Genomic DNA, 22,425 nt, shown 5'->3' with positions numbered 1-22,425 from the left:
CACAAACTCCTGCTCTCCCCACAAGCTCCCACGCTCCACCCACAAACTCCTGCTCTCCCCACAAGCTCCCACGCTCCACCCACAAACTCTTGCTCTCCCCACAAGCTCCCACGCTCCACCCACAAATTCCTGCTCTCCCCACAAGCTCCCACGCTCCACCCACAAACTCCTTGCTGTACCCACCAGCCCCCCTACCTACTAACACATCCCCTGCTCTACCCCAGTGGCAGCTCCTTCGCTATGGCGGAGGAGCGTCGCCCCCCACCCCCCTCCGCCAGCAGCAGCTGCAAACCGTTAACAATAAAACGAGAATAAACTATGTTTATTCTCGACTTATTGTTAAAGGAGCGGGGCCATGGGGCATGACAGGGGCAGAAGGGGAGTGCACAACACTCCCCTCAGTGCACGTGTGTTTGCCGGCTGTCTCTGGCCAGCCAAACACACATGCGCACTGAGCTTTCTCCAACCCAGCACTGTGTTGCCAGGTTGGAGACAGCAGTCAGAGACTCCCAGTCTGCCTCTGAGCGCCAAGCCAATCCTAACGCTGCTTTCATGCTGCCAGCAGCATGACAGCAGCATTAGGATTGGTCGCAGGGCAGGCTGGGAGCCTGTGCCTGCAAATGGAGCCAGCAGAGCGGTGCGGCGGCTTGCAGGAAGGTATGTTTTTTTTTAAATTTAATGTTGTCCATTTGTTTTGCGTGCCCGCATCGCCCACCCCACCTCTTTACTGCATTGCAAGCCGCGTCTGCACTACCCACAAGCACCTTCGCTCTACTCAAAAATCTGTTCAGTCTACCAGCTCCCCAGCCTATCTAAAACTCCTTGCTTCTCCCACAGATTCACCAGCTCCATCCACCAGCAAGTACCCTGACTCTACAGACAAACTCCTTATTTTACCCATAAACATCCTGGTCTACGCACAGTTGCATAAACGTCCTGGTCTACACACAGTCGCACCCTGCTATACGAAGTGGGCAGAGACTGTCATCCCCACAATGTATTAGGTTGTTAAAGGAAAGGCCCGGATTGGAATATGTGGTACATGATGAATGGGCTATTTGGTAACATTCCACACTTGTGCTCGCAGGCCCCTCTTAATGCCTATAATATGGAGCATTGGCCCATTTTGCAACCTCAGTGAGATGTGCACAATTGTGAGGGGCATGGGATAGCTATAGGTCCCCCTCGCTTTAGGATTTTCCCTTTCACTCCTTTGGTTGACAGGGGCTTTAATTATTATTAGTCAAACAGACAAAATTAATTTCTGGCACGGTATGTTTATTTCATTTGTGTAGTTCACAGTGCAGAACTTGCCACCCTCTTAAATCGTAGAAATATCAAGTACATTTGCCCGAAGTGTTTCTTGGGAGTTATTGCTGGTGCTGCTGAGTGTTGTGTTGCTGAATACCAAGGTTGTCTAGATTTGATTCCATTTTAACCTTCTTTCCTGCACCATCCCACACTTCTTGTCTCTTTCATTTTGTGCCACTCAGTTCCTTGCCATTATTAGTGTTTGTGTCCACAATCGAGGAAAAAAAGCAGGCCCTGGACTTACTAGGCCCTTTATCAAAAGCAGGTCCCTGGTTCAGGGCTCTTTATAGCACACAACAAACCATTGTCGGCAGGTGGAAAATGGTAAAAACACAGTTTTTACAGTTTCATTTCTGCACCCACTGAATGTCTGAATCGGGCAGGGCATCGTCCCCTCCCCTCCTCAAGTTCCACCCCAAGACTGCGCTGCCGGACTCGTAATGATGGCCGCAGAGTTTTAATGTTAGGGTTACTTCACTAGCAGCATCCCACGTCCCTGTCAGAGATAGAGCAAGAACAGGTGGGTTTTATTCTTGTCTTGGGGGTGCTTCCGATGTTTTGGAGTATGTTGTTCTAGAGTTGTGGGCAAGAAGGCATCTGTCTCTGCATTTGTATATGTTTCTAGAGATAACTGGGAGGTTGACTTACCCAGAACGGAGTGGTGTATTAGGGAAATGGTCAATTTTAACTATGGGACAGATGGTCACTTATGAAACCACTTTAGGGGGCAGCACGCAGTGCGTTACCAGAGATTCCTTAAAGGAAGCAGGCAGCTGGTAGAAGGAGCAGGACAGGTCACCATTCACAGGGTTACACGCAGACCGCTTTAACTTGTTTTGGAATGCCCGCAGAGATGCTCTGCTCTCTTAGACACTTCACTCTTCTATCTGAAGTCCCAGAATTCCTGGTTCTCAATTCCAAGGAGCAGCTGTCTATCTCATTCTAAGATATTCCTTCCCAACCCAGTCTCTCCCAGGCTGATACAGTCAACTTACTTGCGAGTTGACAATATCTTGATATCCTCAACGTCCTCTAGTCCATTAAGTCACACTACTCTTGACAACCCAAATCAATACAGACTATTTGATTGATTAGGTCTAAACATCAGTTCCACTCAAGGCAGGCACGGAGCAAGAGAAACATTATTTCTAGTATGACTAAACATCTTAACACCCCTCACATCAAATCAGTCATCTCAGCTTTACGCTGCATGCTTCATAAATGTAGATCAGAAACTAAGCAAAAGCTGGAAAATGCGGACACTGTCGAACACTATAACCCTGGCCTATTAGTCATTTCAGAAACCTGTAATGCTATATCCCACAACATAATAGACCTTCTTCTTCTCCCAAACCACTCCATCATCAGAAATGACCATGTAGGGCGAGAGGGAGGAAGCATCAAAGCTATCTTCAGGGACTCCTTACAATGCAGAGACATACCCAATTGCCTATTTTTTACATTTCAATGCCTAACTCTGTTTCTACTATTCCATATTCAGAATAAATGCCATTTAGCACCAACTGGGTAATAATACAGCTTTTATCAGGGAATGCATGGACTGCACAAATAACTAATCAATATCAAGTGACAAAGTGATCTTTCAGGGACACTTTAAAATTCATTGGGGCATCACAGAAGACTCAGCAGTCAACCATTCTGCCTCTTTCTTTCTGGAAATGATCTGATCCAATATAACCTAAGACCAACACACTCAAGGCGATCCATATTTGACTTAATAACCTCTAAAGAAGACCTCAGTGGATGGACCCATACCAGAAGACCGGTCCATTCATTTTCTTATTCCGTTCTCTCTGTGGCTCTCACATTGCGTGACCCTGGGCAACCAAAAAGAGTGATAGCCTGGTTTTCTGACATCATGAACGTACTTCACAATAGAAGGTACTATTGTCCATCGGCCCGTCACAGATATCAATGACTCGGCTGCCAGCTGTTTTGACTGTCTTTCGGATCAGTTAGATGAGATAACTCCTCTCCAGTGCAAAAAGAACATTCTTAAACCATTGTCTCCCTAATTCAACAAAGCTCTGAATAAGGAAAGAAGAGTCCTAAAATTTTTGGAGAAGAAATGGAGACAATTTCTCTCCGTCAATACCATCACATGTCTCTGAAATGTAAGATCACTATGCAAATGAAATATTTTCTATGTCAAATCAAATCACTTAAGATCTCTTGTTGACTCATCTTAATCCTCTTTAACACTCCTACTATAACCTGGAAACTCACACTGCACAGGGATTTCCAGCTTATGGTATCTCCCAGTGTGTGGTATTCGGCTCCTAAGTGGCAGACTGTGTGAGCAGATCCGCTATCGTGTGACACACAGTTGGACCGTGTGTGAGTGTTGGCAGGTCTTGACATATTGTTTCCACGCTCATTAAAGCTGCAACACGATTATCGTGCTGGAGAGATCACAAGAACTTGAAGGAACATGCGTGGAGTTGTGAACTGCAAAAATCTAAAGAATGTAGCATTGGTTTGTCTTCACCTTGACTGTAAATAAATATTCATTTCTGACATACTTTGTTGTCTGTATGGGTTCGAAGGATCAATGTTTTAAATCGCCTTAAAAAAAGAGTATTCATCAGAAAATGGGGATGCTGAACCACACACTGTCTCTTCTCAGAAGGGCTGTGAGTGTGCGTTGCTCTATGACAGCCGTATAGCTCTTAGAAACTCAAACATTCATAAGTAGCTTGGTGGATATTGTGGTGCTACACACAATAAATTGACTCTGTTACCTCCCATCTCGTCAGACATTTCCTGCTCTGTCCAGAAGCTCCCTTTCTCTACCTAAAAGCTCCCCCTTAACTTCAAGGCTCCTGCTGTACCCTCAGTTCACACAAGGACTATCATCCAACCCACTAGCCTCCAATTTTCATCAACTTGATTAAAATGTTTTTCCGAAAAGTCTCCCTGGTCTACTCACATTATGTGCGGGGATGGGCCATGTTCAGTCTGCAAGTCTCCATGATCAGCCCACAAACCTCCCTGCTGAACCCACAAGTCTCCCTTGTCTCCTCCCAAGTCGCTATGATAGACCCACGACTCTGACTGGTTTATCCACAAGTCTCGGTGATCAACCCACAAATCTGCCTTGCTCTCTTCGGAAGTATTTACAACTCTTCCCTTAAGCCCCTGCTGCTATCTCAACAAGTCTTCCAAACCTCTCCACAGGTCTTTCCTATCCAGATATCTGTTCCTCTCTTTTCACCAGTTTCCTGCTCCCTCTGCACACTTTAGTCACACGTCTTCTCCACTTCACCTGTAAGTCTCCACTGCTCTGCCGAAGAATCTCTCTAGTTTCACCCAGAAGGTGCACTCTCCTGCATAGGTTGGTGTCTCCTCTACCGCCCCTGTGCTAGTCTCTATTTTCCACTTCTCAGGTCTCCTGTAAATTAAACCACGTCTTCCAGAGTCCCCCTGAAAGCCCACAGTTCTAGTTCTCTGGTTAGTTTGTTTCAGAGAAAGAAGGAAAAGGCACTTTTAAAGCTAGGGCTTTCAGACCATTATTTAAGATGACAACAAATGAATTCAAGTGCAACACTGAGTTAATTTCCTGGAAACAAGAAAGAGATTCCCCAACTCTGATGTTCTGATGTTGTGTATTGTAAATCAGCTAGCCGTTTCACACACTACCGCCATAGTGACCACACATTTGACCCCTGCTATGGACAACCTGCCAACTACTTCACATACCTCTGGTATAGAAGACCAGCTAGCCTCGTCACAGACCCCAGCTATTGCTGACCAACCTACCTCTGCACACCACCCTACCATGGCCGACCAGCTACCGTCTTCACACAGCCCTTCTACGGAGGACCAGCCAGGCTCTTCACATACACCAGGTATTTCTGATCAGCCAGCCTCTTCACATACCGCAGCTGAGGCCCACCAGCCAGCATCTTCATACACTGCTTCCTTAGAAGACCACCCAGCCTCTGCAGATACTCCATCTGTTGCTGACCAGCTAGCGTCACCACTTACTCCTGCTACGGACAGCCAGCCAGCCTCTTTATCAACTCCTGCATCAGACGACCAGCCAGCACCATCACACACCCGTGCTATGGACGACCAGCCACCCTCTTCATATACCCCTGCAATGGATGACTACCCAGGGTTTTCATACACCCCTGCTACGGAGGACCAGCCTGCCTTTTCACATACCACTGCTATGTACTACCACATTGCCTCTTCATACCCTCCAATGTGGACAACAACTCAGCTTCTTCATACAGCCCTGCTATAATGGCCATCCACCTTCCACACATACCCCTACTCTGGATGCTCAGCCAGCCTCTTCACATATTACTAGTATCGATGTTCAGCCCACTGCTTCACCAACCCCAGATACCTATCACATCCAGCCTCTTCACATACGCCTGCTATGGACAACGAGCAGAGCCTCTTCACATACCCTTGCAGTGGACGGCCAGCCTTCCTCTTCACATACCCTTGCTGTGGACGGCCAGCCTTCCTCTTCACATACCCTTGCTGTGGACGACCAGACTTCCTCTTCACATACCCTTGCTGTGGACGACCACCCTTCCTCTTCACATACCCTTGCTGTGGACGACCAGCCTTCCTCTTCACATACCCTTGCTGTGGATGACCAGCCTTCCTCTTCACATACCCTTGCAGTGGACGGCCAGCCTTCCTCTTCACATACCCTTGCTGTGGACGACCACCCTTCCTCTTCACATACCCTTGCAGTGGACGGCCAGCCTTCCTCTTCACATACCCTTGCAATGGACGGCCAGCCTTCCTCTTCACATACCCTTGCAGTGGACGGCCAGCCTTCCTCTTCACATACCCTTGCAGTGGACGGCCAGCCTTCCTCTTCACATACCCTTGCAATGGACGGCCAGCCTTCCTCTTCACATACCCTTGCAGTGGATGACCAGCCTTCCTCTTCACATACCCTACCATGTCTTCCACTGACACTTTTTAGAGTAGGGTGCTGGCCACTATTGCTTCCTCACTAAAGGCATAGGGGGGGTGTGACAGTCATTCCAAGAATTAAGACTGTATTGTTCCTGCATACTCAGCATGCACTAATACCTCTCCTTACCGGTATACATACTTGTTGAGTGTGCCCTGTTGTACCTGCACTCTGATACTCTCACTCAGTGTATCCTGGTGTACTCTGCTCATTGATATATTGTACACACTCTTGTGCACTATTGTGTGGCACAGTGTGTCCTAATGTATCTGATGTCATGCCATACTCCTTCTGTTTGCACTGTTATTATCTGATTATTGGTATGCCCCCTTTTATACTCTAGACCCTGGAATACTCTGTCAGTGAACAGCAAGATTATTCTGTGGCAGTCACAAATATCAGGAAGCTATGGACATCTGTTAGTAAATGGCTGGTAACCCCAGGGCTTTACAGCTATTACGATAAAGCATTTCACACCAACACACACACAGCAGTGCCCATTGGTACTAAGTGTCGCGCAAACTAGGACCAGCGTGATTGAAATTCAAGCAACACAGTGCTGCGTTAAAATCAGCAGTGCTGGGTTGCTCAAATGGGAAAAGCTTGTGTGCACCATTACAGTTACTAAGAGTCATACGCTGATGGTGTCATATGTCACACTCATGCTAAAAAAAAGTTGTTTTAGTGTGATCTTAATCATTGCACTGTGGCGCAAAGGCGAGCCAGCCATGCCCGGCGAGGACAACCAGCCACGCTTAAGCTGCGTAAAATGTGTATTTTCACATAAAGTACTAATTATGAGTGGGAATATTAAGCAATATTTCACATGCCCCTTGTCTGCTGGTTTAATTTGCTATTAAGTTCACATGCACAACCAGGTCATGCTAGTTTACAAGATCCAGCATACTCCACCACTGTGCTGTCCTGCAGTTTACTCAGGGGCAATCTCTATCAGTGAGCCTAGGTACTAACATACTTTGTCGCTGTGCCCTATTGCACCCTTCTCAGCCACTGGCATACTTCATTTGTGTGCCCTATATCGGTCTTCTTTTTGGCCTACTGTGGCAGAGTCCCCATTAGAGTCTATTCATTGACATATTCCCTCTCTGGGTCCAGCTGTAGTTTGCTCATTGGCTTATTCACCAGTATACCCTAAAGTCATCAGCTCACACTCTGTCAGTGTTCACTGTTGTTGCATGTGTCATTGACCCACTCGAAGTCTAGCTCGTGAACATATTTCATCAGCATCCCTTATTGTTATCTACTTATTGACACAGTCCATTAGTGTATCCTGTTTTTAGATGGAGCCTACTGAACAACGCATGGGCTGCCTGTTGTGAGGCATATTGTGGCTTACAAAGAACATAGAGGGGCTCCGAGCCTGCCCATTGCACATCATTGGTTTCATTTCCTGTCACTCCCATTTGCCTGCTTATTATTGGTGTCCCAGCTTGTAAGTCTTGTGTTTGTCCCTCCCGTGGAGCATTGCCTCCTTACCATCGCTTTGACAGGCACCTCTGCATCCATTGCCTGCTTTTCAAGCGCTAATTTGTTCTTTTGTGTTAAGCACTCCATGAGAGAACATGTGTACATGAACTGTCTGCTCATGTACTTCTCTCCCCTGGCGTGCATGTTGCTCCCTGTGCCTGGGTGCTTCTCCCCATCTCCTTCTCTTTTGTGCTTCCTAGATTGGTTCCTCTCATTGCCTCTCCCTGCCCTCCATGCTCCTTCCCCATCTGAGCTATCCTTTTCTGTCCCAGCTGTTTGTCACCCCACACCAGTGCATTCTTCCAGCCCGTGTTGCTTCATTGTCCTCTCCAGCGTTGCTTTCACCATCCACCTGCCCCCCCTTGTTGCTTTCACCTCCCTCCCACCACCTTGCATGCTCTCCCCATGTTGCTTCTGTGTTCCCTCGCCGCCACCTGTGCTTTTCCTTCGCCTCAACCCACTTACCCCACGTTTCGCTTATTGAACATTTAGTTTCCTTTTAGTTACCAATTCAATTAGGATCAGTACCTAAAAAGTAAAAAAAAAAAAACATCTGTATGAAAGACTTTAAAACAAAAAGTTTAGGCTCTCAGCGATGCTGTGCAGTGTGGCATAACACAATGGCAGAGAGTGAAAACCATTGGCTTTGACGGTGCTTATTATTCTTCCTTTGACATCCAGCGGATGCCTGACCTACTGTACTGTTCCTGTTTCCTGGCACTCTGGTGTGGGGTACCCTGATGTGCCAGCTAGCGAGCACTCAGCAGTGAGCAGCTGTACCGAGCTCCTTGGCATCGCCGCCAGAGTGCCCGCGGTACCCGTTTTGTGGCGCTGCTGTACCCTTGTGTGCCAGCCGCAGAGAGGCAAGGAAGGATTAGAAGGAAGGCCACTGAGAGAGAAATAGGAAGTGAGAGAGAAAGAGGGGAAGAGAGGTCAAGTGAGAGGGAAAGAAAGGGAGAAATAGGAAGTCGGAAAGTGAGAAAGGTCAAGAGGCAGGCAGGAGTCTGAGGAAGAAGGAAGCTGGGAGGCAAAAAGAGGAACAACAAGAGTGACGGGCGAAGGGTGCGAGAGATAAAGGGTAGAGAGCGCGCCAGAGAGGCAGTGTTGGAATCCAGGAAAATCGACAATCGAAGTGACGGGAGAGAGTGACCCAGAACTGATTACGTTTCCATTAACTTCCTACTCGACCTGTTTTACGTGTTTCTGCTAATTAACCGCCGGGGTGGGGAGATCCCCTTACCAGTGCAGCACCCATCGCCCTGCTCTGCTCCCTGGAGTGTGCATTTCACTCCTGCTCACTAAGAGTCTGGGGCCCCTCGTGGGGTTCTTGTCCGAGGGTCATCGTGGCTCCTACAGGCGGTAGCTGCTTCCTTTGGGGGTTCTTTGAAGTCTTGCGTGTATTCATTGTAAGAGGATCAGTTTGTGTTCCCAAAATGCTTATATTTACACGACTTTTTTTTTTGTCTCCTCAGAACCATCTTCACCTCGTACCAACTGGAGGAGCTGGAGAAGGCCTTCAACGATGCGCATTACCCTGATGTGTACGCAAGGGAGATGCTAGCCATGAAAACAGAGCTCCCAGAGGACAGAATACAGGTAGGAGGCCATTAATTATCCCTCTTTTACCACCACCTTTCTCATCATCATCACCACAACTGTTGCTGTCCCTTCCCTTGCAACATTTGCTCCAACACAGCAACAGTGATGGTTGTCAGAATCCTCAATGTCACCTCTACAATGACTATTACCGTCACCATTCTCACAGTCCCCGCAACCGCCATGGGTCTCAGCGTCCTCACCTTCATAGTCACCACAATCAACGCGGGCCTCACCGCACTCTCCATGACAGCCGCCAACATAATAACCCTTGTGGTCACCATCCTCACCATCACAGCACATCAACAAACTGTCACACTGCCCGCATCCTCTTTGTAACCGACTCAACAACCATGAGTGTCACCATCCTCAATGTCCCTGCTACACTGAGTAGTACGGTCACCATTCTCACAGTCACCCCAGCAGCCATTGGTCTCGGCATCCTCACCTTAAGAGTCACCACAATCACCCTGGGCCTCACCATACTCTCCTTTGCAGCCACCAGCACAGCAACCATAGTGGTCCCGGTCCTCACCATCCCAGCACACGAACCGTCGGTCATACTGGCATCATTTACACAGCAACAATAACTGCCATCATCATCTGTGTGGCCACTACAATAACTATTGCTATCACCATCCTCACCATCACACATACACATTCCCACACCACAACAACCATGGGTTTGACTGCCGTTTCTTTCAGCGTCACCACCACAATACCTGTGCTATCGCCGTCCTCACCATCACAGCCATTAACACATCATGTATGGCAGCCACTGTCCTCACCATCACTGTTACCACATTAACCATGACTCTTACGGTCCTCAACAAAATAGTCACTGATACAGGGACCATTAGGGTAACCATCCTCACTATGACCACCACAGCTCTGGATCTCACCGTCTTCTCCATCATAGTCATCCATGTCAGTCATGCTGTCACCATCCTCACTGTCACAGCAACCACTGGAGCCATGGGTTTCATTATTGTCATAGATACCAAAACAACAGTCATGTTATCACCGTCCTCACCGTCACGGTTCTGAACACAACAGCCATTGCAGCCACCAGCCTCACCATTTCAGAAACCACAACAGCCAATAGCCTCAACACGTCCAAAGCCACCAAAAGAAAAGCCATGCTTTCACCGCCTTCATCATCTCAACCACCACAACAAACATGGGTCTTCACCTCCATAGTCCCCAATTCAACAACCACTGTGGTCATGGTCCTTACTATCATTGTTACCACAACAACTGTGTCTCACCATGCCGGTCACCACCACAACAACCATGGCTTCTGCGATCATAGTCTCACCAGCACTTGGAGCCATTGTGGTCACTACTTTCTCCATCACCACCAAACTCTCTGCCATATGAGGCAATCATCATGATCACCTTCTTCATCATCACTTCTCTGGTCACAATACGGACAGTAGAATCCTGAGGTCAGCTGGTATGATGGACATACTGACCATACAAAATGGTCATGGGGCCATAAGAAGAAAGAAGATCACCATATGCCAAGATGTTGCGCTCATCCCCTCCCTCCATAACACAGGACCAAATTCAAAGTTATTTGTGCTGTAAGTTCTTAACTTATTAGAAAATGTAAGAAATAGAATGTTCTTTGAAATGGAGAATTGAATTATTGTTGACTTCTCCCCTATTTCAAAGTTCATCGTTTGACTGTACACCCTTACTGACAACGATGACAACATTAAATGTGATGTGCTAGAGTATTCAGAATTATCAGCCAGCCACTGCCTCCAACACGCCTGGCTGTGGGAACATGCAATGGTGAACCCACAACCTCAGGACAGACCCTTTACATTTCCTACCCATTCCAACCTGCTGATCTGCCATTTTCTTCCAAAGAGCAGTGCCACTCTCCCCGCCCACGACTGGGGAAACTTTGCATTTTAATCTGTTGCAATGATGGCATAACCATTGCTTAATTTGCACCAAAAACAAAAAAGCACCAGGGCCTAAATAGTTTCTGAAGCAGTTGCTACCCCTGCAACCTCTGGTGCTGCCCCTTTAGTCGGGGGCCCTGGAATTATGCAGCTGGGGATGGCCAAATTGGGTGGCAGGATTGATTCAATTATGTGGCAAGAAAAGGAAAATTATTCTCATAATGCAGCACATTTTTTGATAGGATTATTAAATTGTTTTCATCACTTTTATACTGTTTCAGACAGTGCTTAATTTGAGCCGGTGGTTTACAGTGCTCTCCACTGGCACTTATTTGTCAACACTGGCACTTATGACAGCTGCCAGATGGTGGTCTAGTTCCTGTGATGTAGAGTTAAGCAGAACAACAGTTGTTGTATTAATTCAATATACATTAAAAACAACTAATTTCTGCCTCCTAAGCCATTCTTATAGATTTGGGGGCCTGGGACAGTTCGAGTTGTCACACTAGTAGCAGTAGAATCATTAGGAGCTGTATAGGTACTGTGATGGCAGTGCTGGCAGGGCCAATGGGTGGTGCAAGCTGCGGTGACCTCCTGACAAGGCCCTGGCAGATATTGTTCTTACAAATTAAGCACTGGTTTGGGCATCGGTTGCACCTCATTAGTACCAGTTTAACACCCCAATATAGCAATAAGCAACAGTAACATGGCCAGTCACCCTTTGCAGAGGGCCTTCCACCGCCTGGGGACACTTCCCGCTGTATTTCCCGTAACTTTTGAATTGTTTGTGCTAGAACCAGAACTTTTTGTTAAAATCCACAGAGTATGCAGCAGATGATGCAGCAAATCTATAATTTTGCAAAAAACGCCGCAGCCACACGATTGCCCGATTCTAGCGGCCCTGCCCTATGGTTCTGTTCCTTTCTCTAACACGGGTTCTATATCAAGTCTATTGCTACATATACCCCACGGAATTTAGGTTTAGTTATTCCTTCATGTAGCACATACTATGCCTGATAATACGAGGCTTCTTATAAGGGTGAAGTGGAGAGGGTTGAGGCTGGGCATCAGCAATGGCTGCCTCCTCCTCCCCACCTCCCGCAACCAAGAATGGGGTCGAAAAGTACACACAGTTACAACAGTGTGAGTAGGTAGGGGATCCTGGTAACAGGCCATCCTGCTGTGACTGGCTAATGTTTGAAGTGTATACACTCCTCCCATTGGAAAAAAAATGATTTTTTTGAAAAACACGAAGTGTCCATTGGAGTCCCGGAGTGAGCAGGAGGGCGGGACTGCTGCTCGGGGCAGGATTGTACAATACTACGAGCACTATTCCAGCTTATAAGGGGACTGGACGGCATTCAGAGGGTAAGAGCAGAAGTCACCCAGCAGAGGTCACAAGTAATCCGCCGATGGCTTCCAGGAAGGAATACCTCTGGTCCGGATGATGAATTTGTTCTGGAGGTGCTCCTCCGCATCTAGATTGGCTCCCACACATTACCAGATCTTCTGGGGTGCAGCTTGGTCAGTAAGATTCGGGGGTGGGGTTCAGATTTTGTGAGCGTTAGATTTCCAACAATCACTCTGGCGTATCATCTTAGAACACATTATACGACAAGCAGGGCGCATGAGCGGGGCCGAAGGGCTGTGGAAAGGGAGAGGAATGAGGACTGCTAGGAGCGCTAAGAGAGAGAGAACACATTATTTTGTATAATAACCAACATTTTTTAGGAGTTTTCGAAACAGAGAGGGAAAGTGTGTATGTAAAAATTCCTGGTGAAATCCGAAAAACATTTTAACATAACCGACTAATAGCATCTGTACCCAGCTATTTATCAGAAAATACATTTATTACGGGGGTGTAACACCCCAACTTCCCCTGCCCCCTATGCTACGTCCCTGTAGATCTGTAGCAGTGTGGTGACCATGCAGTCAGCACCAGTGGCGTAACAATGGACCCCTCAGCACAGCAGCTCCCGAGGGAGTTCGGTGGGGGGCCCCTCACTGTTCTTTCCAGGGGACCCCCTCAAGTTTTGTTATGACACTGGTCAGCATAGGCCCATCGAAATGCCACATAGAACCTTCCACGACCAACTGGTGCGCCCGCCAGTTCATGTCTGTTTTCATCAGCAGCATTGAGCTGTGCACTTTGTCACTGGCACAAAGGTAGCCGGCTAGAGTCTGGATCCATCATTGACTCTTTCCGTGGATGATGGCAGACAGGTTAAGCTCTCGAAGATCTCAGTGCAGTGCCACCACTCTGTGACTTATCCATACTTGTGCAGGATTCATCATAAGAGCCATAGACCTGTGTAATCTGCCAGCTGTTAAGGTTCTTCCCAGTCAGGGTACTGTGAAGTAATAACGCACCTTCAGCGTTAGCAGCAGAAGGAAGGGCTTCATGGTATAAAATCTTGGTCACCCAGGAAGGGATATTTCGCTTCTGGAACATCTCAGACCACCCTGAATAACTCCTTGCTGCCAGAATTGTCCATGATTATTCATGCACTGGAGGGTCCACTCACTGTACGTTTCTCTCCTCCACCAAAATGCCCCTGGGCTTGGACCACGACCCTTCACTTTTCCTTGATGAGCTCACAGCGACCCTGAGGCTTTATCTGCAGGTCAAAATCACGGATATCAACCGTTCTCTCTCCTTGTTCCTAAATCCTAGGCAGTACCACACTGCTCACAGGCCGAACACTGAGTGAGTTACGTGCCTGCTATAAGTCAATTCTAGACCTCCTATTTGTTGTGGTTGGCTCTAAGTGCGAGGGCCGGACTGGATATGTAACTCATCAGACCCTCCCTCAAGAAGCTGGAGCCATGGGTGGCTGGTTTTGAGGGCCCAAGGCTGTTCCTGGGCCCTTAAAGAGCCTCTCCAGTTCCATGTTGTTAATTACAGCAGGCACGGCAGGGGGCATGAGAGGAAAAAGCGAAAGAGGGAGGGGGAGGAGAGAGAAAATGTATGGATGGAGAGAGAGAGTGGGGAGGGCTCGAACATCTTTTGCTAGGGCTGCTTCTGGTTCCCAAACTTGGGCTTCTATATCTGCACACTAATGCCAGACCAGCAAGCCGGTCCCACCTGACTGAGTGGTTTCTGAGAAGCAGGCTGAAGCACTGGGCTACTCATGCTACCTGGAGTCAACCAACGGTGAACAAGGCTTTAGCTCTCTCTGTTTGGAGAGTGAACAGGCTGGGAGTGGACTTGTGTGCTATGACTTCCCCTTTGCCATGTTAGCAATGAAAATCAGTAAAATAAAAATGTGGTCATGCCTCCTACAGTAAAAATGCTGCTCAGCAGTAGTGATTCTGACCCTGCATAGTCAGTGTCTTCTTGGATGCAAGCACCTCAGTTAAGCCCCAATGCTCTGAAATGAGTTCTGGTGCTGAGTCCTGGCAAACACTGGCTTAAAGTAAACTTCATATATGAGCAACATTAAAACCCAATAGATAAACATCAAGGACTCCCTCCACATCCTGTGACTTAACAAGTTCGGCACACTTCAATTGTAGTGTTATTAACTCGAGTTTCTTGCTGTTCTCCACTTCTGAATAAAGGTTTACACCTTGGCGTAGGCTTGCATGTCCCCACCACATTCAGTGAGGGGATGGAACCTCATAAAAATGTATTTATGAAGGTAAATTTACTGAAAATAACTTTACAACCACATTTTACGTTCCTCCTAGTTGGTAGACATGTCTGCCACCCTGGCGGAGACAGTCACTACAGAGATGGAAACCTCCGCCACATATGTGGAGATCTCCCTATGTACAATATAAATGTAAATTAATTTGAAATATTTGTTCCAAACCAGGAACTAATAAAATGAATTGTTACAACACAATATCGCATGAAATTAAATGTGTATTAAAAAAATCAATTTACATTAATTAACTGTTTTAAATATTAATTTTATACAATCATTTTAAAAAATACCCTCCCTAACATTTTTATTTTAAGTCAATATTTTGTAAACTTGGCTAAAAGTTATATATTTTATTGTTTCATTTTGCTCATACATTTTTTAAAATCATGTTCCAGTTTCTTGCCATAACTATGTATCCTTACAAACATATAAACATTTACATTCCAAATTCCATGGCACTGTAGAGTGGGTTGGGTGAGGCATGGACCTCCAGCTTGGAGGCTGTTGTGACGTGATAGCAAAACTGTGCTTGGATAATGACACTTCTGTTTAATGTGGCTTTGTTTACAAACTTTTATGTGCTAAAGTCCACTGGTAAATGAGAAATCTAGATTCACAGAGCCACGATTTCCTTGCGAAGAGATGCTTGCTCAAGTGAAAACATCTATCACGGCAACTGACTTTTCTGATCCATGAACCTTAAACTATGGTTAGGAAAAGAGGCAGTCCTGGAAAAGTTTTAAATTATGCTGGCGAAATTTGTGTGACTACCAAATGTGGCATTATGTGAAATTCCCAAAATTACTTGCTGTTTCGCCTTAAGCAATTTTGACTTATTTTTGCATTCAAGAGACTTGTTCGCACTTTTTCCCGAACCAATCACCTGCTCCTATCTTGTGATACTGTTTTACTCAAAATGCTTACTTGTGTGAAAAAAGTAATGTGAGCTACCCTCAATCACTTTATGTGCTAAAAGCTTATTTACACATTTTGTTCCCACTGAATTTAGCTAAAATTCACAGGGAAAACAATGACACCATTTTGCCCATTCCTAAAAAGGGGTTGGAAATTGTGTGTGAGGTAATACTTAATTTGTACTGGCGTTTGTAGGCGGTTGGCACTCTTGGGGACCAGGACTTATTTTTCATCACCTGTGTTTGACCCAAAGCAAGAGAGAGAAAGGTATAAAAGGAAAAAAGAAATTTGAAGTGAAAGATGAGCAATCTGTGACAAAAGGAGAAGGCAGGGATGAAATGAAAAAAAATCTGCAGGAGTGAGCTAAAGAGGCAATAAGCATAAAGTGGAGGGAAAGAGACTAGACTTGCACCTACAGCGGCGCGAGGATACCCTTCTGGGTGTTAGTGCGCTTTACAAGCACACATAACATGATACAAAATTAATAATATGAGGCAGCCTTGGTGTTTGTCAACTCCGGATTTCGGAAATCCTGACACTATTCCCAAAAGAAAAAATATGGGTCCGAGTACGTATTTTTATTTGATTAATATATTTATTTATTACAAATTAAGCACTGAGTTATGGCCCTGAAAACAACCCACAAAGTGTATTTATTTATTTATTAATTTATTTATGTTATCCATTTATAGTGCTGACTTGTGACAGATTGTCACTTTGTAGCACTAGTTAGAGCCTGGTAGGAGTCATAAAAGCCCTCCGGGGGTGCCTGAAATCAACAACAGCCCCGCCCGTGGGGTGAGGGAATCTGTGAAGTGTGTGATATTATTTCTCAAAGCTCCCTCTGTAACAGAGCTCCCTGCGGAGGGGGAAAGGGATGCAGTGGGTGTTTTGGTGCCCTCGGTCACTGCTCTTGCACCTGTCCCTTCTTAAAGTCTTCCTGGACTAGGTAGGAAGTAAAAAGGTGTGAGTCGGTGACCCTGCTGCATTCTCTGTAGCGCCTCCTGCTGGACATACCTGGCTGTGCGCTTGATGGTCAGTCGGAGGTCTCGCGCGATGGACAGCTGTGGCAGGGGAGTGTCTCTCCACTGGCACTGCTGCTTCGCCAGTTCCTGCAGCGCCCCCTGCTGGAGCGATAAGGGAGTGCGTGGTTCGGGAACTGCGCAGACCGCGCTGCAGAGACACGGAGCGGATCAGGAGTGATCTCGGCCTCGCACACTGCGGTTGCGTCATTCCCCGCAGCGCCTCCTGTTGGGGTACATGTTGTCTCTCCCATAAGGTAGCAGGTCGTAATGCTGCGTTTGCATCCCAAGCCTGTAGGAGGAGCCAAGGCTCACTGAGGCCTTCCCGCTTGTGACGAGGCGCCTCTGTTCTTCCGCCCTCTATCTCCCCACAGTGGCGCTGGAACAATGATTAGAGTCGGGTGCTGTCACCAATATTACATTACTGCATTAATAGGGATTGTGAAAACTCCAAGTTACACAAAGAACAGGTGGAGCATATGGGCCTACACTCATTCGCCAAGAAAGTGGTAAGGGTGTGGTATATAGCTGGCGGTGCATTTTGCAGCACACTATTGCAAATATATTTGTTATTATTGTATTTGTTGGATTGTTATATAGCGCAAACTTGACCCAAAGGTATTGCAGAACTTTACCTGAACACCAGTTACATTGCACGTGGTCACATTAATAGTTTTTTTCACGCTGGGGTAGATCAAGTGATTTCCCCCAAATAACAGGATGTTGAGTCAGACTGGGACCTGGTTTTCCAGTCCCTAAGTCAGCAACTCTGGCAGTAATGCCACAGTAATGCCACGTACTCTTCCCTAGCACTAAAGCACGACATGGTAGTGCGCTGTCATTTTCAGACAGCACATTCACCAGTGAAATGGCCACTAAATGTGCAAAACGGTATAGTTTTCAAAACTGTATAGTTCGCAAAACAATAATTTGAGGAAATTATGTTTTCAGTGAATATTTGCTTTGATCGTATTAAAATCTCTTTCTCTTACATTTCAGAATTATGGACAACCACTTAAATTGTGCTTTCCTACTTGCTGCTGTATTTTGAAATATATGCACAGTTCATTTATAGGTATTTCCATGTTGTGTGTTAGAGAATGGCATTCTGCAGCCTTTCCATTCACACCACCAGGATTTTCGCAAAGTTAATTTTATAAAATCCTTTCACTTTGCAGTCGGAAAAAGAAAACACGAATTTCCGTGTTAAAAGAATAAGCAACAATTGTTCAGAAGACATTGTCGGACATTTATTTGACTTCTTTCTCGAACAACACACAACAAATGTGACAAGATAAATCCAAAATTTAAAGGCATCTTTACTGACAATTCACCTTCGTAACTCCAATAGGTGGCACCCCTACTGCCAGCACCGATGTCTTTCCACGTTTGGTAGCAGCAGCAAAGGCCACGTGTGAAGCGCTAGGCTAAACTGTCAGAGCTGTGAAGAGTCCCAATGTCACGCGTAACTCATGCAGGGCAAGTTTTTATATTTGCCCTCCGGAGTTTGTAGCTCTTGCGATCCCGTCATAAAATATGTACTACGAGTCCCACAATGCCAAGAAAACCCTGGAGTGGACGAATTACTTAAGCATGAATTTAGGAACCTCAAGAGCGCTGGACTCCCTGCTACCGCCCGCTAGAATTGTGTGATAAGCGAAGCTGTCAAGGCGTTTGTCGGCTTTGTCTTAACCACTGCGCTGACTTCTCGCTGAAAAAGCAAGCGAGTGGATCAAAATATGTCGGCGCAGAAGAAAGCGCCCAGTCAAGCTAGTCACATCGATGCTGTGTGTGATCGCCGGCCTGCGGTGCCCGAACCCAGGGCAGACTTGAGACTTGATTGGCAGAACCCCCGACGAATCAGAGCCGCGACCCCGAGAAGCGCTGGTGTGCTGGAAGCAGAGGGCCTCCTTCAGAGAGAGTCCACTGTTTTAGAAACTGAGTTGTTTCACTCACGTATCATCACCGGTTAACTCTTGAACTAAAGATTCGTTTTATCACTTATTTATTCTTTGTATAGCACTGTGGTCCCTTGTTTATATGACATGTCGATTACACCATCACATTCCATGTCGTTTCTTCATTTTCTGCAGGAATCGGTCATTTGACCACGTATCTTCATCTTCTTTTTCCCGAACTGATTCAGTATTTGTTATCATATTTTTTTTGCACAACTCGATTATTTTTGTATCGCATTTAATTTTGCATTTATCGCTGCTTTATTTTTCTCAAATAGTCGTTCGAGGTTGGGAAATATTGACCGTTTTTTGTTAAAAAAAAAAAATAGACCTATTTTACCAATATGTGGTTAGTGTTTTACACGAATTGGTTCGTTTTCATCAGATTGGTTAGGTTTGGGCAGAGAACGATTCGTTTTTCTTAATTGTCGGGTTATTTTGGTCACAGAGTGGTTAAATATGTCTCGTGCTGGTTAGTTTATGTCAGTTTTTATCACTTTGGTTAGTTTTTTGGCAGAAATTGATTCCTTTTTTAAATATCGACTTGTTTTTGTGACGTCGTTTTTTGGTTTCACGTTGGTTAGTTTTTAATATATTTATTTTTTACAAAAGGATTGGTCGAGAGTATGCTGCGAGAAATGAATGAAACAGAAATGCGGGCAAAATGTGTGCATTTTTATTACAGTGTTATTTAGTGTATTTATGTTCTACAGATGGAAGATCGATAAAACATCTCACTGAAAAAATGACAGTTTTACTAATGAACTGAAACATTCACCCAGTCCTACTCGGACGGATTTATAGTGTTCCATAGACAATATAGGATGAGATATATATATATATATATATATATATATATTGATAGATAAAACCAATGTCTCTTCTATGGGATCAAATGATTAAAAACAGTACTGACATTTTGCATTAGTATGAAAAGATGGCTGTTTTATTGACCATTTTGTATTATTGTTCCCGGATTGCGTTTTTCCTATTTTCTATTTATGTCTTTTTGCCCCTTTTGTTTTGCATTTTTCCACCGTTGGGTTCTTTTAGAAGGCGGTGTAAATAGTGAGAAAAATACAGACTCGAGGAATGGTTCACATGTATGCAGATGCACGTTTTGCTCTATCGGTAGGATCTTTTAGTGCGTGGTGTACAATGGTGCTAAACCAAAGAATCGAGGGGCGATGCACGCAGACACCTGGTATATAGAGGCACATATCCCGCGCCCGCAGCCCAGGGGTTAACCCGCAGCGCCGCGACGCCGGCAGGTGTCGAGGGCGCTCCTCCAGTGACGCGCGGCTTGAGCCGCGACCCTCTGCCGTATAAAAGAGATGGATGGGCGCTCATCGCGCCTGTACAGAAGCAATTTTTTTTTTTTTTTTTTTAATGTGCTAACGACCTAATCAGTCGGCGGCGCCGGAGAAGATTGCACAGTGACCCCGGGATGCATCTGTCGGGCGCGGGCTCTCTCCCGCCCGCGCGCCGAGGGGGCGTGAAAGCACGCGCCCCTCCCTCCGGCGCTGCCCGTAATTAGTTAAATGTGAAGCGTTTCCGGGCCCCCCGGGAGGGGGTGTCGCGAGCCCGAGGACAGCGGCGCGGTATTAATTAGCGCGGGTCAATGGCGGCGCCCCCCCGGGAGCGGCCGCTTTAATTTCCCGAGATATTTCAAGTGCCTCAACCTCATCGATTCGGCCGAAAATTAACTTATTTTTCAATCAGGCTCCGGAGGCCCCCGAGGGACGCGCTTCCTTTGGCGGCTGCAGCGATGAGGCCGGGCAATCTCTCATCACGGCAGAGGCTCCTCCGGGGAGGGGGCCGGGGTCAGCCGGGGAGTGGGGCGGAAGCGCACCGCAGCCCCCCACCCGGGCCCCGTTCAGACTGGGGTCTGTGTACATCTGACACAGGGAGCCCCGAGGGCCCCTTTACACATGCCCCATCAGGTGTAGGATAGAGAGGGGAGCAACCCACATTCAAGGGGAGAGAAACGGGGGGCAACAAGAGGAGGAACTCGAGAAGGGGCTTCTCGGAGAGAGGAGATGGGAGCTAAGTGGGGAGTCAGTGGCGCGTGGGAGGCTGTAAGAGCAGAGAAACTCACAAGGGGAGAGAAACAAGGAGGAACACAGGGAAGAACACGAGAGAGGCCTTCTCCGAGAAAGGGAGCAAGAGTCAACTGGGAGTCAGGGGCTGTGGGAGGGGAGACACAAGGGGAGCACCATGGAGTAGCAACAACAGGCGTTCCATGAGAGAGGTCAAGAAAGGAGGGAACTATAAGAATAGCAACAGTGTAACAAATAATTGGGAAATAACAGTAGAGCAAAGGAGGAACATGCTAAGTTTAGAACACTAGGGGAGAGCAAAATGGAGAGCAAGAGAAGACTGAGATGAACAAATGAATGGAGGTGCCACAGGGGCAGTAATGGAGCTAGAGCAATAAATGGGGGCAACAAGGGTGGTGGAACAGGGGGAGGGCATCAAAGGGGGAAGGGAAAGGGGAGAGCAACAAGATGTGCGCAGCAGAGAAAATCAATAACGGCAGAGCAAGAGGAGGAAAGCGCTAGCGCAGAGCATCAGGAGGAAAGCGCTAGAGCAGAGCAACAGGAGGAAAGTAGCAAAAGGAGAATCTTGGAGAAAGCACCAAGACGAGCAATAAAAAGCGAGCAACAGGTAAGCACCACAACAAAAGCAAGAGGAAGAGAGTGCAAAGGACAGCGCTTAGCTTGAGCCAGTGGTTACAGGTGGGGCCCACCAGCACTCATTTTCCTTTCTGGGGACTGGAACTTATTTTTCCTCATCAGACTTTGATCCAAAGCAAGTGAGAAAAACACAGAAAGGGGAAAGGAGGAGGAAGAGAAATATGTAAAAACTGACAAAGAAAGCAAGCATGAAAAGGAGAGTGAGAAATAAATGGACAGGGAGTGTCAGGTGTTGAGTGAAAGATGCGTGAGATAAAATCAAGATAACGCAGCCCTGATATTCAACACCCCTGACATTCAATAGTGCCAGCCACGGGCTTCTGAGCAAACCCTGGAAACCGTCACTTATTCATTTACAAATTAAGTACTGACCGGGGAGGACATTCATGGGGTAGCAATGGGGGGGAGCTCCACGTGAGAGAACAGTTTAGAACAATAAAGGAAGAGCTGCAGGGGGCTAAGAACAAGGAGAGAGCAGCAAAAGGTAACCAACAAAGGAAAGCAACATTTGGAGATGAGGAGAACACTGTGGAAGAGTGAAAAGGGAGCAGAGTCGGGGTAGGAATGGGGGAGAGCTATTTGGGAAAAGCAATAGGGAGAGAGCGAATGGCAGAAAGTGGCAGGGTGATTTCGGTGTAAGAGGAGAAACGGGTTCCTCTGACGAGAGAAGCTCTCCGTGGTGGCTTTCGCAGTCTGCCGCGCACCAGTAGGGGCAGCAGAGCTGCTAAGGTGAATGGGGGTTTGCGTCATCAGGGAGATGTCGGGGCCTCTCAAAGGATGAAAGGCACTCACTGGGGCAGATGAGGAAGTGATCAGTGGCACATGAACACTACAAGGGAATCTTATGGATTGGAGGCTACCGTCTTCTCTACAGCACACCCCCTAAAGTGCTAAAACTTTCTCTTTTACT

General features: G+C 46.7%; 1 protein-coding gene across 2 annotated transcripts in view; it reads left to right on the top strand.

Moving 5' to 3' along the window:
- VSX2 (visual system homeobox 2) overlaps positions 1–22,425 on the top strand; it is a 69,341-nt gene that overhangs the window by 25,930 nt on the left and 20,986 nt on the right. For both annotated transcript variants that reach the window (XM_069208501.1, XM_069208502.1), the window contains exon 3: positions 9,235–9,358. In XM_069208501.1, the coding sequence (XP_069064602.1) occupies positions 9,235–9,358 (124 nt within the window). The remainder of the gene's footprint in view (positions 1–9,234; positions 9,359–22,425) is intronic.

This window comes from Pleurodeles waltl, chromosome 9 (genome assembly GCF_031143425.1).
Source record: "Pleurodeles waltl isolate 20211129_DDA chromosome 9, aPleWal1.hap1.20221129, whole genome shotgun sequence".
Taxonomy (NCBI): domain Eukaryota; kingdom Metazoa; phylum Chordata; class Amphibia; order Caudata; family Salamandridae; genus Pleurodeles; species Pleurodeles waltl.
The sequence above is the reverse complement of the archived record's forward strand: the minus strand, read 5'-3'. Positions and strand labels throughout refer to the sequence as shown.